Source organism: Macrosteles quadrilineatus, unplaced genomic scaffold (genome assembly GCF_028750875.1).
Source record: "Macrosteles quadrilineatus isolate MER2022 unplaced genomic scaffold, UCM_ALF_1.0 Scaffold_9__3_contigs__length_116548681, whole genome shotgun sequence".
Classification (NCBI taxonomy): domain Eukaryota; kingdom Metazoa; phylum Arthropoda; class Insecta; order Hemiptera; family Cicadellidae; genus Macrosteles; species Macrosteles quadrilineatus.
In genome coordinates, this window is record NW_026542602.1 from 57796362 (window position 1) to 57820738 (window position 24377).

Below are 24377 nucleotides of genomic sequence, written 5' to 3' on the forward strand. Positions count from 1 at the left end.
TTATTTTGTTTACAGGTTATTGATTGCGGACGTACCAAAGGTAAGAACTTTGTGTGATGCCTTGTGTTGGTTTGGAGTGTTTGGACTTCATTTAGACCAAGAGACAATCTACATCTGTCAAAGTTAGGAATCTGATGGGGGTGAACTTATCTTATCTTGTAGGGGTGGGCCGGAGCCACAAAAGTACTTAATTCAAATTTGTGAGTGATTGCGCAGCCCAATAAAGTGTTGTGTTTGAGAGACCAATATCCAAGCACCTGATAATGCCTGTAGTTCACTTCCTCCTCAGGAAGGTGATTCCCTTTCACCAGATACGCTGCGGATTCGTATCCAAATCCAAGCCGCAGCACAATTTGTCTTACGAAGTTTCATGTATGGGGTTTCCTAGACTGTGAATTAAATACGCGCATAACTAATATGCGCGTTCTAATTTTTGCGGCTTAGACTGACGGGAAAGCAGTCAGTAAGACGCCCAACACAATGGAGCAAACATGACCTTCCTTTAAGTGCAGTGGCAAAAGTAAACTTTACTTGTAGTAATTTATGTAGAGCTCATTAATTAGGTGTCGGAATAGGCCTACGACATTTTGTGGAAGTATAAATGTATACAGGGTGATTGGTACTCAGTGTGACAAAACTTTTTTTGTGTAAGTACAAAGTAAATGAAGTGTGATGATGCATATCAAATGTTACAAGTCTAAAAATTAGCTTCCCAAAAGATTATTTTTTTTTAGCGAATTTCCCTATAGGGAAGTAGCTATTACCGTAGGTGGCACGGTAAGACCTAGACCCGGGACCAATTTACTTTTTCATTTTGATGTCCCCAGAGGCCAAAAACACTATTCGTTCAAATTTTTATATATGTATATATATATATATATATATAGACATATATATATATATATACGTCCGTGAACGCGATAACTTGAGTAATTTTTGTCCGATTTTGATGAAATTTGGTTTAAAGGTGTAAAGCGGGATAAACTTGAATGAGTTCGCGAACCAGCACGATCGGACCATGGGAACGGGGCTTTACAGGGGGTTTTATGGGGTAAAAATTGGTTTTTCTCACTTTTGACCCTCAAAACACAAAATTTCCCAATTTCTCTTTAGACCTTTTTAAAGAGCTTAAAAAAACAAATAATTTAGTATGTAAAAGTATTTTTGTTCGATTATTAGTAACGGAGAAAAATAAAAAATTGTAAATTTAAAATTCCCATGTTATTCTTATGGAGAATTTGTCAAATGTTGTAGTTTGCTTGTTTATGAATATATTTTGATCAAACTTGGCAAATTTATTTATTTTGTACTAAGCTATCAATATTTTACTCAAAAACACACTTTATTAGTTTCCTTGTAGCAGCAAACCTAGGTACTCGTTAAACCTAATATTATTAAAATATATTTAACTGAAAATCAATTCAGACAAATGGAAATTCGCTTAGTCGGCAGGTTTGCTGCGGCGGGGGTATTTTAAATAACCATGCTTTTAAACGTAATACAGCAATTTATTATTACCTGTATATGGATTTGAGTAGATAATGTCATTTTCGTGTTCTACATTAAATTTTGAACAAGAATAATAGAAAAATGACGGAGGTACAGTTGTAAAACCTCCATTGTAAATGGATATAAAGATAGAAATTAAGATGTTTGATAAAAATTTATAAAACAATGGTCTATTGCATTTTTCACACCCTGTATACAAGAAAGTGTCGGAATATGTTAAAATCTGCGGCGTTTTATAAGCTTTTCAACCATAATGAACCATAATGATATGTAGTCGGCTTTAAGTAAAATAAATAGAAATAGGCTAATGGTTTTTTTTTTACACTAAAAACACTAAAAAACAAGATCAGCTCTTTGAAAAAAGATAAGATATTTACAAAAGATTTTGATTATATCTAACTGTTGTGTAGATCATGAGTATTTCCATAATCTTTGAGTCGCATGTAATGCTTCGAAATTGCTCGAATTCGAGCAACAGGTACACTAGTTTTATTGAATTTAAAAATACCACACTCTCAGTGCCGGTTCCAGTTGAGTGATCGAGTCTTTGGTGGTGCCTTTAAAGGGCCACAATCTCAGTGCGCATCCAGTGGAGTGATCGCGTCTTTGGTGGTGCCTTTAAAGGGCCACATTCTTAGTGCCGCGTCCAGTGCAGTGATCGAATCTTTGGTGGTGCCTTTAAAGGGCCACACTCTTAGTGCCGTGACCAGTGAGTGCTCGAGTCTTTGGTGGTGCCTTTAAAGGGCCACACTCTCAGTGCCGCGTCCAGTGGAGTCATCGAGTCTTTGGTGGTGCCTTTAAAGGGACATACACCTAGTGCCGCGTCCAGTGAGTGCTCGAGTCTTTGGTGGTGCCTTTAAAGGGCCACACTCTCAGTGCAGCGTCCAGTGGAGTGATCGAGTCATCTGTGGTGCCTCTAAAGATACACACTTTTAATGCAGCAGCCAGTGGAGTGTTCGAGTCATCGGTGGTGCCTCTAAAGGGTCACACTCTCAATGCCGCATCCAGTGGAGTAATCACGTCTTTGGTGGTGCCTTTAAAGGGCCACATTCTTAGTGCCGCGTCAAGTGAGTGCTCGAGTCTTTGGTGGTGCCTTTAAAGGGCCACAATCTCAGTGCCGTGACCAGTGATTGATCGAGTCTTTGGTGGTGCCTTTAAAGGGCCACACTCTAAGTGCCGCGTCCAGTGAGTGCTCGAGTCTTTGGTGGTACCTTTAAAGGGCCACACTCTCAGCGTCGCGTCCAGTGGAGTGATCACGTCTTTGGTGGTGCCTTTAAAGGGCCACATTCTTAGTGTGGCGTCCAGTGAGTGATCGAGTCTTTGGTGGTGCCTTTAAAGGGCCACACTCTCAGTGCAGCGTCAGGTGGAGTGATCGAGTCATCACTGGTGCCTCTAAAGATCTACACTTTTAATGCAGCAGCCAGTGGAGTGTTCGAGTCATCGGTGGTGCCTCTAAAGGGTCACACTCTCAATGCCGCATCCAGTGGAGTAATCACGTCTTTGGTGGTGCCTTTAAAGGGCCACATTCTTAGTGCCGCGTCAAGTGAGTGCTCGAGTCTTTGGTGGTGCCTTTAAAGGGCCACAATCTCAGTGCCGCATCCAGTGTAGTAATCGAGTCTTTGGTGGTGCCTTTAAAGGGCCACACTCTCAATGCCGCATCCAGTGGAGTAATCGCGTCTTTGGTGGTGCCTTTAAAGGGCCACATTCTTAGGGCAGCGTCCAGTGGAGTGATCGAATCTTTGGTGGCGCCTTTAAAGGGCCACACTCTTAGTGCCGTGATCAGTGAGTGATCGAGTCTTTGGTGGTGCCTTTAAAGGGCCACACTCTAAGTGCCGTGACCAGTGAGTGATCGAGTCTTTGGTGGTGCCTTTAAAGGGCCACACTCTAAGTGCCGCGTCCAGTGAGTGCTCCAGTCTTTGGTGGTGCCTTTAAAGGGCCACATTCTTAGTGCCGCGTCCAGTGGAGTGATCAAATCTTTAGTTGTGTCTTTAAAGGGCCACACTCTCAGTGCCGCGTTCAGTGGAGTGATCGCGTCTTTGGTGGTGCCTTTAAAGGGCCACACTCTTACTGCCGTGACCAGTGAGTGTTCGAGTCTTTGGTGGTGCCTTTAAAGGGCCACACTCTCAGTGCCGCGTTCAGTGGAGTGATCGCGTCTTTGGTGGTGCCTTTAAAGGGCCACACTCTTACTGCCGTGACCAGTGAGTGATCGAGTTTTTGGTGGTGCCTTTAAAGGGCCACACTCTCAGTGCCGCGTTCAGTGGAGTGATCGCGTCTTTGGTGGTGCCTTTAAAGGGCCACACTCTTACTGCCGTGACCAGTGAGTGATCGAGTCTTTGGTGGTGCCTTTAAAGGGCCACACTCTCAGTGCCGCGTCAAGTGGAGTGATCGCGTTTTGGTGGTGCCTTTAAAGGGCCACACTCTTACTGCCGTGACCAGTAAGTGTTCGAGTCTTTGGTGGTGCCTTTAAAGGGCCACACTCTCAGTGCCGCGTTCAGTGGAGTGATCGCGTCTTTGGTGGTGCCTTTAAGGGCCACACTCTCAGTGCAGCGTCCAGTGGAGTGATCGAGTCATCAGTGGTGCCTCTAAAGATCTACACTTTTAATGAAGCAGCCAGTGGAGTGTTCGAGTCATCGGTGGTGCCTCTAAAGAGGCACACTGTCAGTGCCGGGTCCAGTTGAGTGATCGAGTCTTTGGTGGTGCCTTTAAAGGGTCACACTCTCAGTGCAGCGCCCAGTGGAGTGTTCGAGTCATCGGTGGTGCCTCCAAAGAGCTACACTTTTAATGCAGCAGCCAGTGGAGTGTTCGAGTCATCGGTGGTGCCTCCAAAGAGGCACACTGTCAGTGCCGGGTCCAGTTGAGTGATCGAGTCTTTGGTGGTGCCTTTAAAGGGCCACACTCTCAGTGCCGCGTCCAGTGGAGTAATCGAGTCTTTGGTGGTGCCTTTAAAGGGCCACAATCAAAGTGCCGCGTCCAGTGAGTCTTCGAGTCTTTGGTGGTGCCTTTAAAGGGCCACACTCTCAGTGCCGCGTTCAGTGGAGTGATCGCGTCTTTGGTGGTGCCTTTAAAGGGCCACACTCTTACTGCCGTGACCAGTGAGTGATCGAGTTTTTGGTGGGGCCTTTAAAGGGCCACAATCTCAGTGCCGCGTTCAGTGGAGTGATCGCGTCTTTGGTGGTGCCTTTAAAGGGCCACACTCTTACTGCCGTGACCAGTGAGTGATCGAGTCTTTGGTGGTGCCTTTAAAGGGCCACACTCTCAGTGCCGCGTCAAGTGGAGTGATCGCGTTTTGGTGGTGCCTTTAAAGGGCCACACTCTTACTGCCGTGACCAGTAAGTGTTCGAGTCTTTGGTGGTGCCTTTAAAGGGCCACACTCTCAGTGCCGCGTTCAGTGGAGTGATCGCGTCTTTGGTGGTGCCTTTAAAGGGCCACACTCTTACTGCCGTGACCAGTGAGTGATCGAGTTTTTGGTGGTGCCTTTAAAGGGCCACACTCTCAGTGCAGCGTCCAGTGGAGTGATCGAGTCATCAGTGGTGCCTCTAAAGATCTACACTTTTAATGAAGCAGCCAGTGGAGTGTTCGAGTCATCGGTGGTGCCTCTAAAGGGTCACACTCTCAGTGCAGCGCCCAGTGGAGTGTTCGAGTCATCGGTGGTGCCTCCAAAGAGCTACACTTTTAATGCAGCAGCCAGTGGAGTGTTCGAGTCATCGGTGGTGCCTCCAAAGAGGCACACTGTCAGTGCCGGGTCCAGTTGAGTGATCGAGTCTTTGGTGGTGCCTTTAAAGGGCCACACTCTCAGTGCCGCGTCCAGTGGAGTAATCGAGTCTTTGGTGGTGCCTTTAAAGGGCCACAATCAAAGTGCCGCGTCCAGTGAGTCTTCGAGTCTTTGGTGGTGCCTTTAAAGGGCCACACTCTCAGTGCCGCGTTCAGTGGAGTGATGGCGTCTTTGGTGGTGCCTTTAAAGGGCCACACTCTTACTGCCGTGACCAGTGAGTGATCGAGTTTTTGGTGGGGCCTTTAAAGGGCCACACTCTCAGTGCCGCGTTCAGTGGAGTGATCGCGTCTTTGGTGGTGCCTTTAAAGGGCCACACTCTTACTGCCGTGACCAGTGAGTGATCGAGTCTTTGGTGGTGCCTTTAAAGGGCCACACTCTCAGTGCCGCGTCAAGTGGAGTGATCGCGTTTTGGTGGTGCCTTTAAAGGGCCACAATCTCAGTGCCGCGTTCAGTGGAGTGATCGCGTCTTTGGTGGTGCCTTTAAAGGGCCACACTCTTACTGCCGTGACCAGTGAGTGATCGAGTCTTTGGTGGTGCCTTTAAAGGGCCACACTCTCAGTGCCGCGTCAAGTGGAGTGATCGCGTTTTGGTGGTGCCTTTAAAGGGCCACACTCTTACTGCCGTGACCAGTAAGTGTTCGAGTCTTTGGTGGTGCCTTTAAAGGGCAACTCTCAGTGCCGCGTTCAGTGGAGTGATCGCGTCTTTGGTGGTGCCTTTAAAGGGCCACACTCTCAGTGCAGCGTCCAGTGGAGTGATCGAGTCATCAGTGGTGCCTCTAAAGATCTACACTTTTAATGAAGCAGCCAGTGGAGTGTTCGAGTCATCGGTGGTGCCTCTAAAGGGTCACACTCTCAGTGCAGCGCCCAGTGGAGTGTTCGAGTCATCGGTGGTGCCTCCAAAGAGCTACACTTTTAATGCAGCAGCCAGTGGAGTGTTCGAGTCATCGGTGGTGCCTCCAAAGAGGCACACTGTCAGTGCCGGGTCCAGTTGAGTGATCGAGTCTTTGGTGGTGCCTTTAAAGGGCCACACTCTCAGTGCCGCGTCCAGTGGAGTAATCGAGTCTTTGGTGGTGCCTTTAAAGGGCCACAATCAAAGTGCCGCGTTCAGTGGAGTGATCGCGTCTTTGGTGGTGCCTTTAAAGGGCCACACTCTTACTGCCGTGACCAGTGAGTGATCGAGTTTTTGGTGGGGCCTTTAAAGGGCCACAATCTCAGTGCCGCGTTCAGTTGAGTGATCGCGTCTTTGGTGGTGCCTTTAAAGGGCCACACTCTTACTGCCGTGACCAGTGAGTGATCGAGTCTTTGGTGGTGCCTTTAAAGGGCCACACTCTCAGTGCCGCGTCAAGTGGAGTGATCGCGTTTTGGTGGTGCCTTTAAAGGGCCACACTCTTACTGCCGTGACCAGTAAGTGTTCGAGTCTTTGGTGGTGCCTTTAAAGGGCCACACTCTCAGTGCCGCGTTCAGTGGAGTGATCGCGTCTTTGGTGGTGCCTTTAAAGGGCCACACTCTTACTGCCGTGACCAGTGAGTGATCGAGTTTTTGGTGGTGCCTTTAAAGGGCCACACTCTCAGTGCCGCGTTCAGTGGAGTGATCGCGTCTTTGGTGGTGCCTTTAAAGGGCCACACTCTCAGTGCAGCGTCCAGTGGAGTGATCGAGTCATCAGTGGTGCCTCTAAAGATCTACACTTTTAATGAAGCAGCCAGTGGAGTGTTCGAGTCATCGGTGGTGCCTCTAAAGGGTCACACTCTCAGTGCAGCGCCCAGTGGAGTGTTCGAGTCATCGGTGGTGCCTCCAAAGAGCTACACTTTTAATGCAGCAGCCAGTGGAGTGTTCGTGTCATCGGTGGTGCCTCCAAAGAGGCACACTGTCAGTGCCGGGTCCAGTTGAGTGATCGAGTCTTTGGTGGTGCCTTTAAAGGGCCACACTCTCAGTGCCGCGTCCAGTGGAGTAATCGAGTCTTTGGTGGTGCCTTTAAAGGGCCACAATCAAAGTGCCGCGTCCAGTGAGTCTTCGAGTCTTTGGTGGTGCCTTTAAAGGGCCACACTCTCAGTGCCGCGTCAAGTGGAGTGATCGCGTTTTGGTGGTGCCTTTAAAGGGCCACACTCTTACTGCCGTGACCAGTAAGTGTTCGAGTCTTTGGTGGTGCCTTTAAAGGGCCACACTCTCAGTGCCGCGTTCAGTGGAGTGATCGCGTCTTTGGTGGTGCCTTTAAAGGGCCACACTCTCAGTGCAGCGTCCAGTGGAGTGATCGAGTCATCAGTGGTGCCTCTAAAGATCTACACTTTTAATGAAGCAGCCAGTGGAGTGTTCGAGTCATCGGTGGTGCCTCTAAAGGGTCACACTCTCAGTGCAGCGCCCAGTGGAGTGTTCGAGTCATCGGTGGTGCCTCCAAAGAGCTACACTTTTAATGCAGCAGCCAGTGGAGTGTTCGAGTCATCGGTGGTGCCTCCAAAGAGGCACACTGTCAGTGCCGGGTCCAGTTGAGTGATCGAGTCTTTGGTGGTGCCTTTAAAGGGCCACACTCTCAGTGCCGCGTCCAGTGGAGTAATCGAGTCTTTGGTGGTGCCTTTAAAGGGCCACAATCAAAGTGCCGCGTCCAGTGAGTCTTCGAGTCTTTGGTGGTGCCTTTAAAGGGCCACACTCTCAGTGCCGCGTTCAGTGGAGTGATCGCGTCTTTGGTGGTGCCTTTAAAGGGCCACACTCTTACTGCCGTGACCAGTGAGTGATCGAGTTTTTGGTGGGGCCTTTAAAGGGCCACACTCTCAGTGCCGCGTTCAGTGGAGTGATCGCGTCTTTGGTGGTGCCTTTAAAGGGCCACACTCTTACTGCCGTGACCAGTGAGTGATCGAGTCTTTGGTGGTGCCTTTAAAGGGCCACACTCTCAGTGCCACGTCAAGTGGAGTGATCGCGTTTTGGTGGTGCCTTTAAAGGGCCACAATCTCAGTGCCGCGTTCAGTGGAGTGATCGCGTCTTTGGTGGTGCCTTTAAAGGGCCACACTCTTACTGCCGTGACCAGTAAGCGTTCGAGTCTTTGGTGGTGCCTTTAAAGGGCCACACTATCAGTGCCGCGTTCAGTGGAGTGATCGCGTCTTTGGTGGTGCCTTTAAAGGGCCACACTCTTACTGCCGTGACCAGTGAGTGATCGAGTTTTTGGTGGTGCCTTTAAAGGGCCACACTCTCAGTGCCGCGTTCAGTGGAGTGATCGCGTCTTTGGTGGTGCCTTTAAAGGGCCACACTCTCAGTGCAGCGTCCAGTGGAGTGATCGAGTCATCAGTGGTGCCTCTAAAGATCTACACTTTTAATGAAGCAGCCAGTGGAGTGTTCGAGTCATCGGTAGTGCCTCTAAAGGGTCACACTCTCAGTGCAGCGCCCAGTGGAGTGTTCGAGTCATCGGTGGTGCCTCCAAAGAGCTACACTTTTAATGCAGCAGCCAGTGGAGTGTTCGAGTCATCGGTGGTGCCTCCAAAGAGGCACACTGTCAGTGCCGGGTCCAGTTGAGTGATCGAGTCTTTGGTGGTGCCTTTAAAGGGCCACACTCTCAGTGCCGCGTCCAGTGGAGTAATCGAGTCTTTGGTGGTGCCTTTAAAGGGCCACAATCAAAGTGCCGCGTCCAGTGAGTCTTCGAGTCTTTGGTGGTGCCTTTAAAGGGCCACACTCTCAGTGCCGCGTTCAGTGGAGTGATCGCGTCTTTGGTGGTGCCTTTAAAGGGCCACACTCTTACTGCCGTGACCAGTGAGTGATCGAGTTTTTGGTGGGGCCTTTAAAGGGCCACAATCTCAGTGCCGCGTTCAGTGGAGTGATCGCGTCTTTGGTGGTGCCTTTCAAGGGCCACACTCTTACTGCCGTGACCAGTGAGTGATCGAGTCTTTGGTGGTGCCTTTAAAGGGCCACACTCTCAGTGCCGCGTCAAGTGGAGTGATCGCGTTTTGGTGGTGCCTTTAAAGGGCCACACTCTTACTGCCGTGACCAGTAAGTGTTCGAGTCTTTGGTGGTGCCTTTAAAGGGCCACACTCTCAGTGCCGCGTTCAGTGGAGTGATCGCGTGGGCCACACTCTTACTGCCGTGACCAGTGAGTGATCGAGTTTTTGGTGGTGCCTTTAAAGGGCCACACTCTCAGTGCCGCGTTCAGTGGAGTGATCGCGTCTTTGGTGGTGCCTTTAAAGGGCCACACTCTCAGTGCAGCGTCCAGTGGAGTGATCGAGTCATCAGTGGTGCCTCTAAAGATCTACACTTTTAATGAAGCAGCCAGTGGAGTGTTCGAGTCATCGGTGGTGCCTCTAAAGGGTCACACTCTCAGTGCAGCGCCCAGTGGAGTGTTCGAGTCATCGGTGGTGCCTCCAAAGAGCTACACTTTTAATGCAGCAGCCAGTGGAGTGTTCGAGTCATCGGTGGTGCCTCCAAAGAGGCACACTGTCAGTGCCGGGTCCAGTTGAGTGATCGAGTCTTTGGTGGTGCCTTTAAAGGGCCACACTCTCAGTGCCGCGTCCAGTGGAGTAATCGAGTCTTTGGTGGTGCCTTTAAAGGGCCACAATCAAAGTGCCGCGTCCAGTGAGTCTTCGAGTCTTTGGTGGTGCCTTTAAAGGGCCACACTCTCAGTGCCGCGTTCAGTGGAGTGATCGCGTCTTTGGTGGTGCCTTTAAAGGGCCACACTCTTACTGCCGTGACCAGTGAGTGATCGAGTTTTTGGTGGGGCCTTTAAAGGGCCACACTCTCAGTGCCGCGTTCAGTGGAGTGATCGCGTCTTTGGTGGTGCCTTTAAAGGGCCACACTCTTACTGCCGTGACCAGTGAGTGATCGAGTCTTTGGTGTTGCCTTTAAAGGGCCACACTCTCAGTGCCGCGTCAAGTGGAGTGATCGCGTTTTGGCGGTGCCTTTAAAGGGCCACACTCTCAGTGCAGCGTCCAGTGGAGTGATCGAGTCATCAGTGGTGCCTCTAAAGATCTACACTTTTAATGAAGCAGCCAGTGGAGTGTTCGAGTCATCGGTGGTGCCTCTAAAGGGTCACACTCTCAGTGCAGCGCCCAGTGGAGTGTTCGAGTCATCGGTGGTGCCTCCAAAGAGCTACACTTTTAATGCAGCAGCCAGTGGAGTGTTCGAGTCATCGGTGGTGCCTCCAAAGAGGCACACTGTCAGTGCCGGGTCCAGTTGAATGATCGAGTCTTTGGTGGTGCCTTTAAAGGGCCACACTCTCAGTGCCGCGTCCAGTGGAGTAATCGAGTCTTTGGTGGTGCCTTTAAAGGGCCACACTCTCAGTGCCGCGTTCAGTGGAGTGATCGCGTCTTTGGTGGTGCCTTTAAAGGGCCACACTCTCAGTGCAGCGTCCAGTGGAGTGATCGAGTCATCAGTGGTGCCTCTAAAGATCTACACTTTTAATGAAGCAGCCAGTGGAGTGTTCGAGTCATCGGTGGTGCCTCTAAAGGGTCACACTCTCAGTGCAGCGCCCAGTGGAGTGTTCGAGTCATCGGTGGTGCCTCCAAAGAGCTACACTTTTAATGCAGCAGCCAGTGGAGTGTTCGAGTCATCGGTGGTGCCTCCAAAGAGGCACACTGTCAGTGCCGGGTCCAGTTGAGTGATCGAGTCTTTGGTGGTGCCTTTAAAGGGCCACACTCTCAGTGCCGCGTCCAGTGGAGTAATCGAGTCTTTGGTGGTGCCTTTAAAGGGCCACAATCTCAGTGCCGCGTTCAGTGGAGTGATCGCGTCTTTGGTGGTGCATTTAAAGGGCCACACTCTTACTGCCGTGACCAGTGAGTGATCGAGTCTTTGGTGGTGCCTTTAAAGGGCCACACTCTCAGTGCCGCATCAAGTGGAGTGATCGCGTTTTGGTGGTGCCTTTAAAGGGCCACACTCTTACTGCCGTGACCAGTAAGTGTTCGAGTCTTTGGTTGTGCCTTTAAAGGGCCACACTCTCAGTGCCGCGTTCAGTGGAGTGATCGCGTCTTTGGTGGTGCCTTTAAAGGGCCACACTCTTACTGCCGTGACCAGTGAGTGATCGAGTTTTTGGTGGTGCCTTTAAAGGGCCACACTCTCAGTGCCGCGTTCAGTGGAGTGATCGCGTCTTTGGTGGTGCCTTTAAAGGGCCACACTCTCAGTGCAGCGTCCAGTGGAGTGATCGAGTCATCGGTAGTGCCTCCAAAGAGGCACACTGTCAGTGCCGGGTCCAGTTGAGTGATCGAGTCTTTGGTGGTGCCTTTAAAGGGCCACACTCTCAGTGCCGCGTCCAGTGGAGTGATCGAGTCTTTGGTGGTGCCTTTAAAGGGCCACAATCAAAGTGCCGCGTCCAGTGAGTCTTCGAGTCTTTGGTGGTGCCTTTAAAGGGCCACACTCTCAGTGCCGCGTCAAGTGGAGTGATCGCGTTTTGGTGGTGCCTTTAAAGGGCCACACTCTCAGTGCCGCGTCAAGTGGAGTGATCGCGTCTTTGGTGGTGCCTTTAAAGGGCCACACTCTTACTGACGTGACCAGTGAGTGATCGAGTCTTTGGTGGTGCCTTTAAAGGGCCACAATCAAAGTGCCGCGTCCAGTGAGTCTTCGAGTCTTTGGTGGTGCCTTTAAAGGGCCACACTCTCAGTGCCGCGTTCAGTGGAGTGATCGCGTCTTTGGTGGTGCCTTTAAAGGGCCACACTCTTACTGCCGTGACCAGTGAGTGATCGAGTTTTTGGTGGGGCCTTTAAAGGGCCACACTCTCAGTGCCGCGTTCAGTGGAGTGATCGCGTCTTTGGTGGTGCCTTTAAAGGGCCACACTCTTACTGCCGTGACCAGTGAGTGATCGAGTCTTTGGTGGTGCCTTTAAAGGGCCACACTCTCAGTGCCACGTCAAGTGGAGTGATCGCGTTTTGGTGGTGCCTTTAAAGGGCCACAATCTCAGTGCCGCGTTCAGTGGAGTGATCGCGTCTTTGGTGGTGCCTTTAAAGGGCCACACTCTTACTGCCGTGACCAGTGAGTGATCGAGTCTTTGGTGGTGCCTTTAAAGGGCCACACTCTCAGTGCCGCGTCAAGTGGAGTGATCGCGTTTTGGTGGTGCCTTTAAAGGGCCACACTCTTACTGCCGTGACCAGTAAGCGTTCGAGTCTTTGGTGGTGCCTTTAAAGGGCCACACTCTCAGTGCCGCGTTCAGTGGAGTGATCGCGTTTTGGTGGTGCCTTTAAAGGGCCACACTCTTACTGCCGTGACCAGTAAGTGTTCGAGTCTTTGGTGGTGCCTTTAAAGGGCCACACTCTCAGTGCCGCGTTCAGTGGAGTGATCGCGTCTTTGGTGGTGCCTTTAAGGGCCACACTCTCAGTGCAGCGTCCAGTGGAGTGATCGAGTCATCAGTGGTGCCTCTAAAGATCTACACTTTTAATGAAGCAGCCAGTGGAGTGTTCGAGTCATCGGTGGTGCCTCTAAAGAGGCACACTGTCAGTGCCGGGTCCAGTTGAGTGATCGAGTCTTTGGTGGTGCCTTTAAAGGGTCACACTCTCAGTGCAGCGCCCAGTGGAGTGTTCGAGTCATCGGTGGTGCCTCCAAAGAGCTACACTTTTAATGCAGCAGCCAGTGGAGTGTTCGAGTCATCGGTGGTGCCTCCAAAGAGGCACACTGTCAGTGCCGGGTCCAGTTGAGTGATCGAGTCTTTGGTGGTGCCTTTAAAGGGCCACACTCTCAGTGCCGCGTCCAGTGGAGTAATCGAGTCTTTGGTGGTGCCTTTAAAGGGCCACAATCAAAGTGCCGCGTCCAGTGAGTCTTCGAGTCTTTGGTGGTGCCTTTAAAGGGCCACACTCTCAGTGCCGCGTTCAGTGGAGTGATCGCGTCTTTGGTGGTGCCTTTAAAGGGCCACACTCTTACTGCCGTGACCAGTGAGTGATCGAGTTTTTGGTGGGGCCTTTAAAGGGCCACAATCTCAGTGCCGCGTTCAGTGGAGTGATCGCGTCTTTGGTGGTGCCTTTAAAGGGCCACACTCTTACTGCCGTGACCAGTGAGTGATCGAGTCTTTGGTGGTGCCTTTAAAGGGCCACACTCTCAGTGCCGCGTCAAGTGGAGTGATCGCGTTTTGGTGGTGCCTTTAAAGGGCCACACTCTTACTGCCGTGACCAGTAAGTGTTCGAGTCTTTGGTGGTGCCTTTAAAGGGCCACACTCTCAGTGCCGCGTTCAGTGGAGTGATCGCGTCTTTGGTGGTGCCTTTAAAGGGCCACACTCTTACTGCCGTGACCAGTGAGTGATCGAGTTTTTGGTGGTGCCTTTAAAGGGCCACACTCTCAGTGCAGCGTCCAGTGGAGTGATCGAGTCATCAGTGGTGCCTCTAAAGATCTACACTTTTAATGAAGCAGCCAGTGGAGTGTTCGAGTCATCGGTGGTGCCTCTAAAGGGTCACACTCTCAGTGCAGCGCCCAGTGGAGTGTTCGAGTCATCGGTGGTGCCTCCAAAGAGCTACACTTTTAATGCAGCAGCCAGTGGAGTGTTCGAGTCATCGGTGGTGCCTCCAAAGAGGCACACTGTCAGTGCCGGGTCCAGTTGAGTGATCGAGTCTTTGGTGGTGCCTTTAAAGGGCCACACTCTCAGTGCCGCGTCCAGTGGAGTAATCGAGTCTTTGGTGGTGCCTTTAAAGGGCCACAATCAAAGTGCCGCGTCCAGTGAGTCTTCGAGTCTTTGGTGGTGCCTTTAAAGGGCCACACTCTCAGTGCCGCGTTCAGTGGAGTGATGGCGTCTTTGGTGGTGCCTTTAAAGGGCCACACTCTTACTGCCGTGACCAGTGAGTGATCGAGTTTTTGGTGGGGCCTTTAAAGGGCCACACTCTCAGTGCCGCGTTCAGTGGAGTGATCGCGTCTTTGGTGGTGCCTTTAAAGGGCCACACTCTTACTGCCGTGACCAGTGAGTGATCGAGTCTTTGGTGGTGCCTTTAAAGGGCCACACTCTCAGTGCCGCGTCAAGTGGAGTGATCGCGTTTTGGTGGTGCCTTTAAAGGGCCACAATCTCAGTGCCGCGTTCAGTGGAGTGATCGCGTCTTTGGTGGTGCCTTTAAAGGGCCACACTCTTACTGCCGTGACCAGTGAGTGATCGAGTCTTTGGTGGTGCCTTTAAAGGGCCACACTCTCAGTGCCGCGTCAAGTGGAGTGATCGCGTTTTGGTGGTGCCTTTAAAGGGCCACACTCTTACTGCCGTGACCAGTAAGTGTTCGAGTCTTTGGTGGTGCCTTTAAAGGGCCACACTCTCAGTGCCGCGTTCAGTGGAGTGATCGCGTCTTTGGTGGTGCCTTTAAAGGGCCACACTCTCAGTGCAGCGTCCAGTGGAGTGATCGAGTCATCAGTGGTGCCTCTAAAGATCTACACTTTTAATGAAGCAGCCAGTGGAGTGTTCGAGTCATCGGTGGTGCCTCTAAAGGGTCACACTCTCAGTGCAGCGCCCAGTGGAGTGTTCGAGTCATCGGTGGTGCCTCCAAAGAGCTACACTTTTAATGCAGCAGCCAGTGGAGTGTTCGAGTCATCGGTGGTGCCTCCAAAGAGGCACACTGTCAGTGCCGGGTCCAGTTGAGTGATCGAGTCTTTGGTGGTGCCTTTAAAGGGCCACACTCTCAGTGCCGCGTCCAGTGGAGTAATCGAGTCTTTGGTGGTGCCTTTAAAGGGCCACAATCAAAGTGCCGCGTTCAGTGGAGTGATCGCGTCTTTGGTGGTGCCTTTAAAGGGCCACACTCTTACTGCCGTGACCAGTGAGTGATCGAGTTTTTGGTGGGGCCTTTAAAGGGCCACAATCTCAGTGCCGCGTTCAGTTGAGTGATCGCGTCTTTGGTGGTGCCTTTAAAGGGCCACACTCTTACTGCCGTGACCAGTGAGTGATCGAGTCTTTGGTGGTGCCTTTAAAGGGCCACACTCTCAGTGCCGCGTCAAGTGGAGTGATCGCGTTTTGGTGGTGCCTTTAAAGGGCCACACTCTTACTGCCGTGACCAGTAAGTGTTCGAGTCTTTGGTGGTGCCTTTAAAGGGCCACACTCTCAGTGCCGCGTTCAGTGGAGTGATCGCGTCTTTGGTGGTGCCTTTAAAGGGCCACACTCTTACTGCCGTGACCAGTGAGTGATCGAGTTTTTGGTGGTGCCTTTAAAGGGCCACACTCTCAGTGCCGCGTTCAGTGGAGTGATCGCGTCTTTGGTGGTGCCTTTAAAGGGCCACACTCTCAGTGCAGCGTCCAGGGGAGTGATCGAGTCATCAGTGGTGCCTCTAAAGATCTACACTTTTAATGAAGCAGCCAGTGGAGTGTTCGAGTCATCGGTGGTGCCTCTAAAGGGTCACACTCTCAGTGCAGCGCCCAGTGGAGTGTTCGAGTCATCGGTGGTGCCTCCAAAGAGCTACACTTTTAATGCAGCAGCCAGTGGAGTGTTCGTGTCATCGGTGGTGCCTCCAAAGAGGCACACTGTCAGTGCCGGGTCCAGTTGAGTGATCGAGTCTTTGGTGGTGCCTTTAAAGGGCCACACTCTCAGTGCCGCGTCCAGTGGAGTAATCGAGTCTTTGGTGGTGCCTTTAAAGGGCCACAATCAAAGTGCCGCGTCCAGTGAGTCTTCGAGTCTTTGGTGGTGCCTTTAAAGGGCCACACTCTCAGTGCCGCGTCAAGTGGAGTGATCGCGTTTTGGTGGTGCCTTTAAAGGGCCACACTCTTACTGCCGTGACCAGTAAGTGTTCGAGTCTTTGGTGGTGCCTTTAAAGGGCCACACTCTCAGTGCCGCGTTCAGTGGAGTGATCGCGTCTTTGGTGGTGCCTTTAAAGGGCCACACTCTCAGTGCAGCGTCCAGTGGAGTGATCGAGTCATCAGTGGTGCCTCTAAAGATCTACACTTTTAATGAAGCAGCCAGTGGAGTGTTCGAGTCATCGGTGGTGCCTCTAAAGGGTCACACTCTCAGTGCAGCGCCCAGTGGAGTGTTCGAGTCATCGGTGGTGCCTCCAAAGAGCTACACTTTTAATGCAGCAGCCAGTGGAGTGTTCGAGTCATCGGTGGTGCCTCCAAAGAGGCACACTGTCAGTGCCGGGTCCAGTTGAGTGATCGAGTCTTTGGTGGTGCCTTTAAAGGGCCACACTCTCAGTGCCGCGTCCAGTGGAGTAATCGAGTCTTTGGTGGTGCCTTTAAAGGGCCACAATCAAAGTGCCGCGTCCAGTGAGTCTTCGAGTCTTTGGTGGTGCCTTTAAAGGGCCACACTCTCAGTGCCGCGTTCAGTGGAGTGATCGCGTCTTTGGTGGTGCCTTTAAAGGGCCACACTCTTACTGCCGTGACCAGTGAGTGATCGAGTTTTTGGTGGGGCCTTTAAAGGGCCACACTCTCAGTGCCGCGTTCAGTGGAGTGATCGCGTCTTTGGTGGTGCCTTTAAAGGGCCACACTCTTACTGCCGTGACCAGTGAGTGATCGAGTCTTTGGTGGTGCCTTTAAAGGGCCACACTCTCAGTGCCACGTCAAGTGGAGTGATCGCGTTTTGGTGGTGCCTTTAAAGGGCCACAATCTCAGTGCCGCGTTCAGTGGAGTGATCGCGTCTTTGGTGGTGCCTTTAAAGGGCCACACTCTTACTGCCGTGACCAGTAAGCGTTCGAGTCTTTGGTGGTGCCTTTAAAGGGCCACACTATCAGTGCCGCGTTCAGTGGAGTGATCGCGTCTTTGGTGGTGCCTTTAAAGGGCCACACTCTTACTGCCGTGACCAGTGAGTGATCGAGTTTTTGGTGGTGCCTTTAAAGGGCCACACTCTCAGTGCCGCGTTCAGTGGAGTGATCGCGTCTTTGGTGGTGCCTTTAAAGGGCCACACTCTCAGTGCAGCGTCCAGTGGAGTGATCGAGTCATCAGTGGTGCCTCTAAAGATCTACACTTTTAATGAAGCAGCCAGTGGAGTGTTCGAGTCATCGGTGGTGCCTCTAAAGGGTCACACTCTCAGTGCAGCGCCCAGTGGAGTGTTCGAGTCATCGGTGGTGCCTCCAAAGAGCTACACTTTTAATGCAGCAGCCAGTGGAGTGTTCGAGTCATCGGTGGTGCCTCCAAAGAGGCACACTGTCAGTGCCGGGTCCAGTTGAGTGATCGAGTCTTTGGTGGTGCCTTTAAAGGGCCACACTCTCAGTGCCGCGTCCAGTGGAGTAATCGAGTCTTTGGTGGTGCCTTTAAAGGGCCACAATCAAAGTGCCGCGTCCAGTGAGTCTTCGAGTCTTTGGTGGTGCCTTTAAAGGGCCACACTCTCAGTGCCGCGTTCAGTGGAGTGATCGCGTCTTTGGTGGTGCCTTTAAAGGGCCACACTCTTACTGCCGTGACCAGTGAGTGATCGAGTTTTTGGTGGGGCCTTTAAAGGGCCACAATCTCAGTGCCGCGTTCAGTGGAGTGATCGCGTCTTTGGTGGTGCCTTTCAAGGGCCACACTCTTACTGCCGTGACCAGTGAGTGATCGAGTCTTTGGTGGTGCCTTTAAAGGGCCACACTCTCAGTGCCGCGTCAAGTGGAGTGATCGCGTTTTGGTGGTGCCTTTAAAGGGCCACACTCTTACTGCCGTGACCAGTAAGTGTTCGAGTCTTTGGTGGTGCCTTTAAAGGGCCACACTCTCAGTGCCGCGTTCAGTGGAGTGATCGCGTGGGCCACACTCTTACTGCCGTGACCAGTGAGTGATCGAGTTTTTGGTGGTGCCTTTAAAGGGCCACACTCTCAGTGCCGCGTTCAGTGGAGTGATCGCGTCTTTGGTGGTGCCTTTAAAGGGCCACACTCTCAGTGCAGCGTCCAGTGGAGTGATCGAGTCATCAGTGGTGCCTCTAAAGATCTACACTTTTAATGAAGCAGCCAGTGGAGTGTTCGAGTCATCGGTGGTGCCTCTAAAGGGTCACACTCTCAGTGCAGCGCCCAGTGGAGTGTTCGAGTCATCGGTGGTGCCTCCAAAGAGCTACACTTTTAATGCAGCAGCCAGTGGAGTGTTCGAGTCATCGGTGGTGCCTCCAAAGAGGCACACTGTCAGTGCCGGGTCCAGTTGAGTGATCGAGTCTTTGGTGGTGCCTTTAAAGGGCCACACTCTCAGTGCCGCGTCCAGTGGAGTAATCGAGTCTTTGGTGGTGCCTTTAAAGGGCCACAATCAAAGTGCCGCGTCCAGTGAGTCTTCGAGTCTTTGGTGGTGCCTTTAAAGGGCCACACTCTCAGTGCCGCGTTCAGTGGAGTGATCGCGTCTTTGGTGGTGCCTTTAAAGGGCCACACTCTTACTGCCGTGACCAGTGAGTGATCGAGTTTTTGGTGGGGCCTTTAAAGGGCCACACTCTCAGTGCCGCGTTCAGTGGAGTGATCGCGTCTTTGGTGGTGCCTTTAAAGGGCCACACTCTTACTGCCGTGACCAGTGAGTGATCGAGTCTTTGGTGTTGCCTTTAAAGGGCCACACTCTCAGTGCCGCGTCAAGTGGAGTGATCGCGTTTTGGCGGTGCCTTTAAAGGGCCACACTCTCAGTGCAGCGTCCAGTGGAGTGATCGAGTCATCAGTGGTGCCTCTAAAGATCTACACTTTTAATGAAGCAGCCAGTGGAGTGTTCGAGTCATCGGTGGTGCCTCTAAAGGGTCACACTCTCAGTGCAGCGCCCAGTGGAGTGTTCGAGTCATCGGTGGTGCCTCCAAAGAGCTACACTTTTAATGCAGCAGCCAGTGGAGTGTTCGAGTCATCGGTGGTGCCTCCAAAGAGGCACACTGTCAGTGCCGGGTCCAGTTGAATGATCGAGTCTTTGGTGGTGCCTTTAAAGGGCCACACTCTCAGTGCCGCGTCCAGTGGAGTAATCGAGTCTTTGGTGGTGCCTTTAAAGGGCCACACTCTCAGTGCCGCGTTCAGTGGAGTGATCGCGTCTTTGGTGGTGCCTTTAAAGGGCCACACTCTTACTGCCGTGACCAGTGAGTGATCGAGTCTTTGGTGGTGCCTTTAAAGGGCCACACTCTCAGTGCCGCGTCAAGTGGAGTGATCGCGTTTTGGTGGTGCCTTTAAAGGGCCACAATCTCAGTGCCGCGTTCAGTGGAGTGATCGCGTCTTTGGTGGTGCCTTTAAAGGGCCACACTCTTACTGCCGTGACCAGTAAGCGTTCGAGTCTTTGGTGGTGCCTTTAAAGGGCCACACTCTCAGTGCCGCGTTCAGTGGAGTGATCGCGTCTTTGGTGGTGCCTTTAAAGGGCCACACTCTTACTGCCGTGACCAGTGAGTGATCGAGTTTTTGGTGGTGCCTTTAAAGGGCCACACTCTCAGTGCCGCGTTCAGTGGAGTGATCGCGTCTTTGGTGGTGCCTTTAAAGGGCCACACTCTCAGTGCAGCGTCCAGTGGAGTGATCGAGTCATCAGTGGTGCCTCTAAAGATCTACACTTTTAATGAAGCAGCCAGTGGAGTGTTCGAGTCATCGGTGGTGCCTCTAAAGGGTCACACTCTCAGTGCAGCAGCCAGTGGAGTGTTCGAGTCATCGGTGGTGCCTCCAAAGAGGCACACTGTCAGTGCCGGGTCCAGTTGAGTGATCGAGTATTTGGTGGTGCCTTTAAAGGGCCACACTCTCAGTGCCGCGTCCAGTGGAGTAATCGAGTCTTTGGTGGTGCCTTTAAAGGGCCACAATCAAAGTGCCGCGTCCAGTGAGTCTTCGAGTCTTTGGTGGTGCCTTTAAAGGGCCACACTCTCAGTGCCGCGTTCAGTGGAGTGATCGCGTCTTTGGTGGTGCCTTTAAAGGGCCACACTCTTACTGCCGTGACCAGTGAGTGATCGAGTTTTTGGTGGGGCCTTTAAAGGGCCACACTCTCAGTGCCGCGTTCAGTGGAGTGATCGCGTCTTTGGTGGTGCCTTTAAAGGGCCACACTCTTACTGCCGTGACCAGTGAGTGATCGAGTCTTTGGTGGTGCCTTTAAAGGGCCACACTCTCAGTGCCGCGTCAAGTGGAGTGATCGCGTTTTGGTGGTGCCTTTAAAGGGCCACACTCTCAGTGCAGCGTCCAGTGGAGTGATCGAGTCATCAGTGGTGCCTCTAAAGATCTACACTTTTAATGAAGCAGCCAGTGGAGTGTTCGAGTCATCGGTGGTGCCTCTAAAGGGTCACACTCTCAGTGCAGCGCCCAGTGGAGTGTTCGAGTCATCGGTGGTGCCTCCAAAGAGCTACACTTTTAATGCAGCAGCCAGTGGAGTGTTCGAGTCATCGGTGGTGCCTCCAAAGAGGCACACTGTCAGTGCCGGGTCCAGTTGAGTGATCGAGTCTTTGGTGGTGCCTTTAAAGGGCCACACTCTCAGTGCCGCGTCCAGTGGAGTAATCGAGTCTTTGGTGGTGCCTTTAAAGGGCCACAATCTCAGTGCCGCGTTCAGTGGAGTGATCGCGTCTTTGGTGGTGCATTTAAAGGGCCACACTCTTACTGCCGTGACCAGTGAGTGATCGAGTCTTTGGTGGTGCCTTTAAAGGGCCACACTCTCAGTGCCGCATCAAGTGGAGTGATCGCGTTTTGGTGGTGCCTTTAAAGGGCCACACTCTTACTGCCGTGACCAGTAAGTGTTCGAGTCTTTGGTTGTGCCTTTAAAGGGCCACACTCTCAGTGCCGCGTTCAGTGGAGTGATCGCGTCTTTGGTGGTGCCTTTAAAGGGCCACACTCTTACTGCCGTGACCAGTGAGTGATCGAGTTTTTGGTGGTGCCTTTAAAGGGCCACACTCTCAGTGCCGCGTTCAGTGGAGTGATCGCGTCTTTGGTGGTGCCTTTAAAGGGCCACACTCTCAGTGCAGCGTCCAGTGGAGTGATCGAGTCATCGGTAGTGCCTCCAAAGAGGCACACTGTCAGTGCCGGGTCCAGTTGAGTGATCGAGTCTTTGGTGGTGCCTTTAAAGGGCCACACTCTCAGTGCCGCGTCCAGTGGAGTAATCGAGTCTTTGGTGGTGCCTTTAAAGGGCCACAATCAAAGTGCCGCGTCCAGTGAGTCTTCGAGTCTTTGGTGGTGCCTTTAAAGGGCCACACTCTCAGTGCCGCGTCAAGTGGAGTGATCGCGTTTTGGTGGTGCCTTTAAAGGGCCACACTCTCAGTGCCGCGTCAAGTGGAGTGATCGCGTCTTTGGTGGTGCCTTTAAAGGGCCACACTCTTACTGACGTGACCAGTGAGTGATCGAGTCTTTGGTGGTGCCTTTAAAGGGCCACAATCAAAGTGCCGCGTCCAGTGAGTCTTCGAGTCTTTGGTGGTGCCTTTAAAGGGCCACACTCTCAGTGCCGCGTTCAGTGGAGTGATCGCGTCTTTGGTGGTGCCTTTAAAGGGCCACACTCTTACTGCCGTGACCAGTGAGTGATCGAGTTTTTGGTGGGGCCTTTAAAGGGCCACACTCTCAGTGCCGCGTTCAGTGGAGTGATCGCGTCTTTGGTGGTGCCTTTAAAGGGCCACACTCTTACTGCCGTGACCAGTGAGTGATCGAGTCTTTGGTGGTGCCTTTAAAGGGCCACACTCTCAGTGCCACGTCAAGTGGAGTGATCGCGTTTTGGTGGTGCCTTTAAAGGGCCACAATCTCAGTGCCGCGTTCAGTGGAGTGATCGCGTCTTTGGTGGTGCCTTTAAAGGGCCACACTCTTACTGCCGTGACCAGTGAGTGATCGAGTCTTTGGTGGTGCCTTTAAAGGGCCACACTCTCAGTGCCGCGTCAAGTGGAGTGATCGCGTTTTGGTGGTGCCTTTAAAGGGCCACACTCTTACTGCCGTGACCAGTAAGCGTTCGAGTCTTTGGTGGTGCCTTTAAAGGGCCACACTCTCAGTGCCGCGTTCAGTGGAGTGATCGCGTCTTTGGTGGTGCCTTTAAAGGGCCACACTCTTACTGCCGTGACCAGTGAGTGATCGAGTTTTTGGTGGTGCCTTTAAAGGGCCACACTCTCAGTGCCGCGTTCAGTGGAGTGATCGCGTCTTTGGTGGTGCCTTTAAAGGACCACACTCTCAGTGCAGCGTCCAGTGGAGTGATCGAGTCATCAGTGGTGCTTCTAAAGATCTACACTTTTAATGAAGCAGCCAGTGGAGTGTTCGAGTCATCGGTGGTGCCTCTAAAGGGTCACACTCTCAGTGCAGCGCCCAGTGGAGTGTTCGAGTCATCGGTGGTGCCTCCAAAGAGCTACACTTTTAATGCAGCAGCCAGTGGAGTGTTCGAGTCATCGGTGGTGCCTCCAAAGAGGCACACTGTCAGTGCCGGGTCCAGTTGAGTGATCGAGTCTTTGGTGGTGCCTTTAAAGGGCCACACTCTCAGTGCCGCGTCCAGTGGAGTAATCGAGTCTTTGGTGGTGCCTTTAAAGGGCCACAATCAAAGTGCCGCGTCCAGTGAGTCTTCGAGTCTTTGGTGGTGCCTTTAAAGGGCCACACTCTCAGTGCCGCGTTCAGTGGAGTGATCGCGTCTTTGGTGGTGCCTTTAAAGGGCCACACTCTTACTGCCGTGACCAGTGAGTGATCGAGTTTTTGGTGGGGCCTTTAAAGGGCCACAATCTCAGTGCCGCGTTCAGTGGAGTGATCGCGTCTTTGGTGGTGCCTTTCAAGGGCCACACTCTTACTGCCGTGACCAGTGAGTGATCGAGTCTTTGGTGGTGCCTTTAAAGGGCCACACTCTCAGTGCCACGTCAAGTGGAGTGATCGCGTTTTGGTGGTGCCTTTAAAGGGCCACACTCTTACTGCCGTGACCAGTAAGTGTTCGAGTCTTTGGTGGTGCCTTTAAAGGGCCACACTCTCAGTGCCGCGTTCAGTGGAGTGATCGCGTCTTTGGTGGTGCCTTTAAAGGGCCACACTCTTACTGCCGTGACCAGTGAGTGATCGAGTTTTTGGTGGTGCCTTTAAAGGGCCACACTCTCAGTGCCGCGTTCAGTGGAGTGATCGCGTCTTTGGTGGTGCCTTTAAAGGGCCACACTCTCAGTGCAGCGTCCAGTGGAGTGATCGAGTCATCAGTGGTGCCTCTAAAGATCTACACTTTTAATGAAGCAGCCAGTGGAGTGTTCGAGTCATCGGTGGTGCCTCTAAAGGGTCACACTCTCAGTGCAGCGCCCAGTGGAGTGTTCGAGTCATCGGTGGTGCCTCCAAAGAGCTACACTTTTAATGCAGCAGCCAGTGGAGTGTTCGAGTCATCGGTGGTGCCTCCAAAGAGGCACACTGTCAGTGCCGGGTCCAGTTGAGTGATCGAGTCTTTGGTGGTGCCTTTAAAGGGCCACACTCTCAGTGCCGCGTCCAGTGGAGTAATCGAGTCTTTGGTGGTGCCTTTAAAGGGCCACAATCAAAGTGCCGCGTCCAGTGAGTCTTCGAGTCTTTGGTGGTGCCTTTAAAGGGCCACACTCTCAGTGCCGCGTTCAGTGGAGTGATCGCGTCTTTGGTGGTGCCTTTAAAGGGCCACACTCTTACTGCCGTGACCAGTGAGTGATCGAGTTTTTGGTGGGGCCTTTAAAGGGCCACACTCTCAGTGCCGCGTTCAGTGGAGTGATCGCGTCTTTGGTGGTGCCTTTAAAGGGCCACACTCTTACTGCCGTGACCAGTGAGTGATCGAGTCTTTGGTGGTGCCTTTAAAGGGCCACACTCTCAGTGCCGCGTCAAGTGGAGTGATCGCGTTTTGGTGGTGCCTTTAAAGGGCCACACTCTCAGTGCAGCGTCCAGTGGAGTGATCGAGTCATCAGTGGTGCCTCTAAAGATCTACACTTTTAATGAAGCAGCCAGTGGAGTGTTCGAGTCATCGGTGGTGCCTCTAAAGGGTCACACTCTCAGTGCAGCGCCCAGTGGAGTGTTCGAGTCATCGGTGGTGCCTCCAAAGAGCTACACTTTTAATGCAGCAGCCAGTGGAGTGTTCGAGTCATCGGTGGTGCCTCCAAAGAGGCACACTGTCAGTGCCGGGTCCAGTTGAGTGATCGAGTCTTTGGTGGTGCCTTTAAAGGGCCACACTCTCAGTGCCGCGTCCAGTGGAGTAATCGAGTCTTTGGTGGTGCCTTTAAAGGGCCACAATCTCAGTGCCGCGTTCAGTGGAGTGATCGCGTCTTTGGTGGTGCCTTTAAAGGGCCACACTCTTACTGCCGTGACCAGTGAGTGATCGAGTCTTTGGTGGTGCCTTTAAAGGGCCACACTCTCAGTGCCGCATCAAGTGGAGTGATCGCGTTTTGGTGGTGCCTTTAAAGGGCCACACTCTTACTGCCGTGACCAGTAAGTGTTCGAGTCTTTGGT

At 52.3% G+C, this 24377-nt stretch overlaps 1 protein-coding gene across 1 annotated transcript in view; it reads left to right on the top strand.

Moving 5' to 3' along the window:
* Positions 1-263: 263 nt before the first annotated feature.
* Positions 264-24377, top strand: part of LOC129003476 (uncharacterized) — a 74578-nt gene continuing 50464 nt past the window's right edge. Inside the window, exons 1-3 of the mRNA XM_054431772.1 lie at positions 264-372; positions 2391-2576; positions 2867-3052. Of these exons, the coding sequence (XP_054287747.1) occupies positions 264-372; positions 2391-2576; positions 2867-3052 (481 nt within the window). The remainder of the gene's footprint in view (positions 373-2390; positions 2577-2866; positions 3053-24377) is intronic.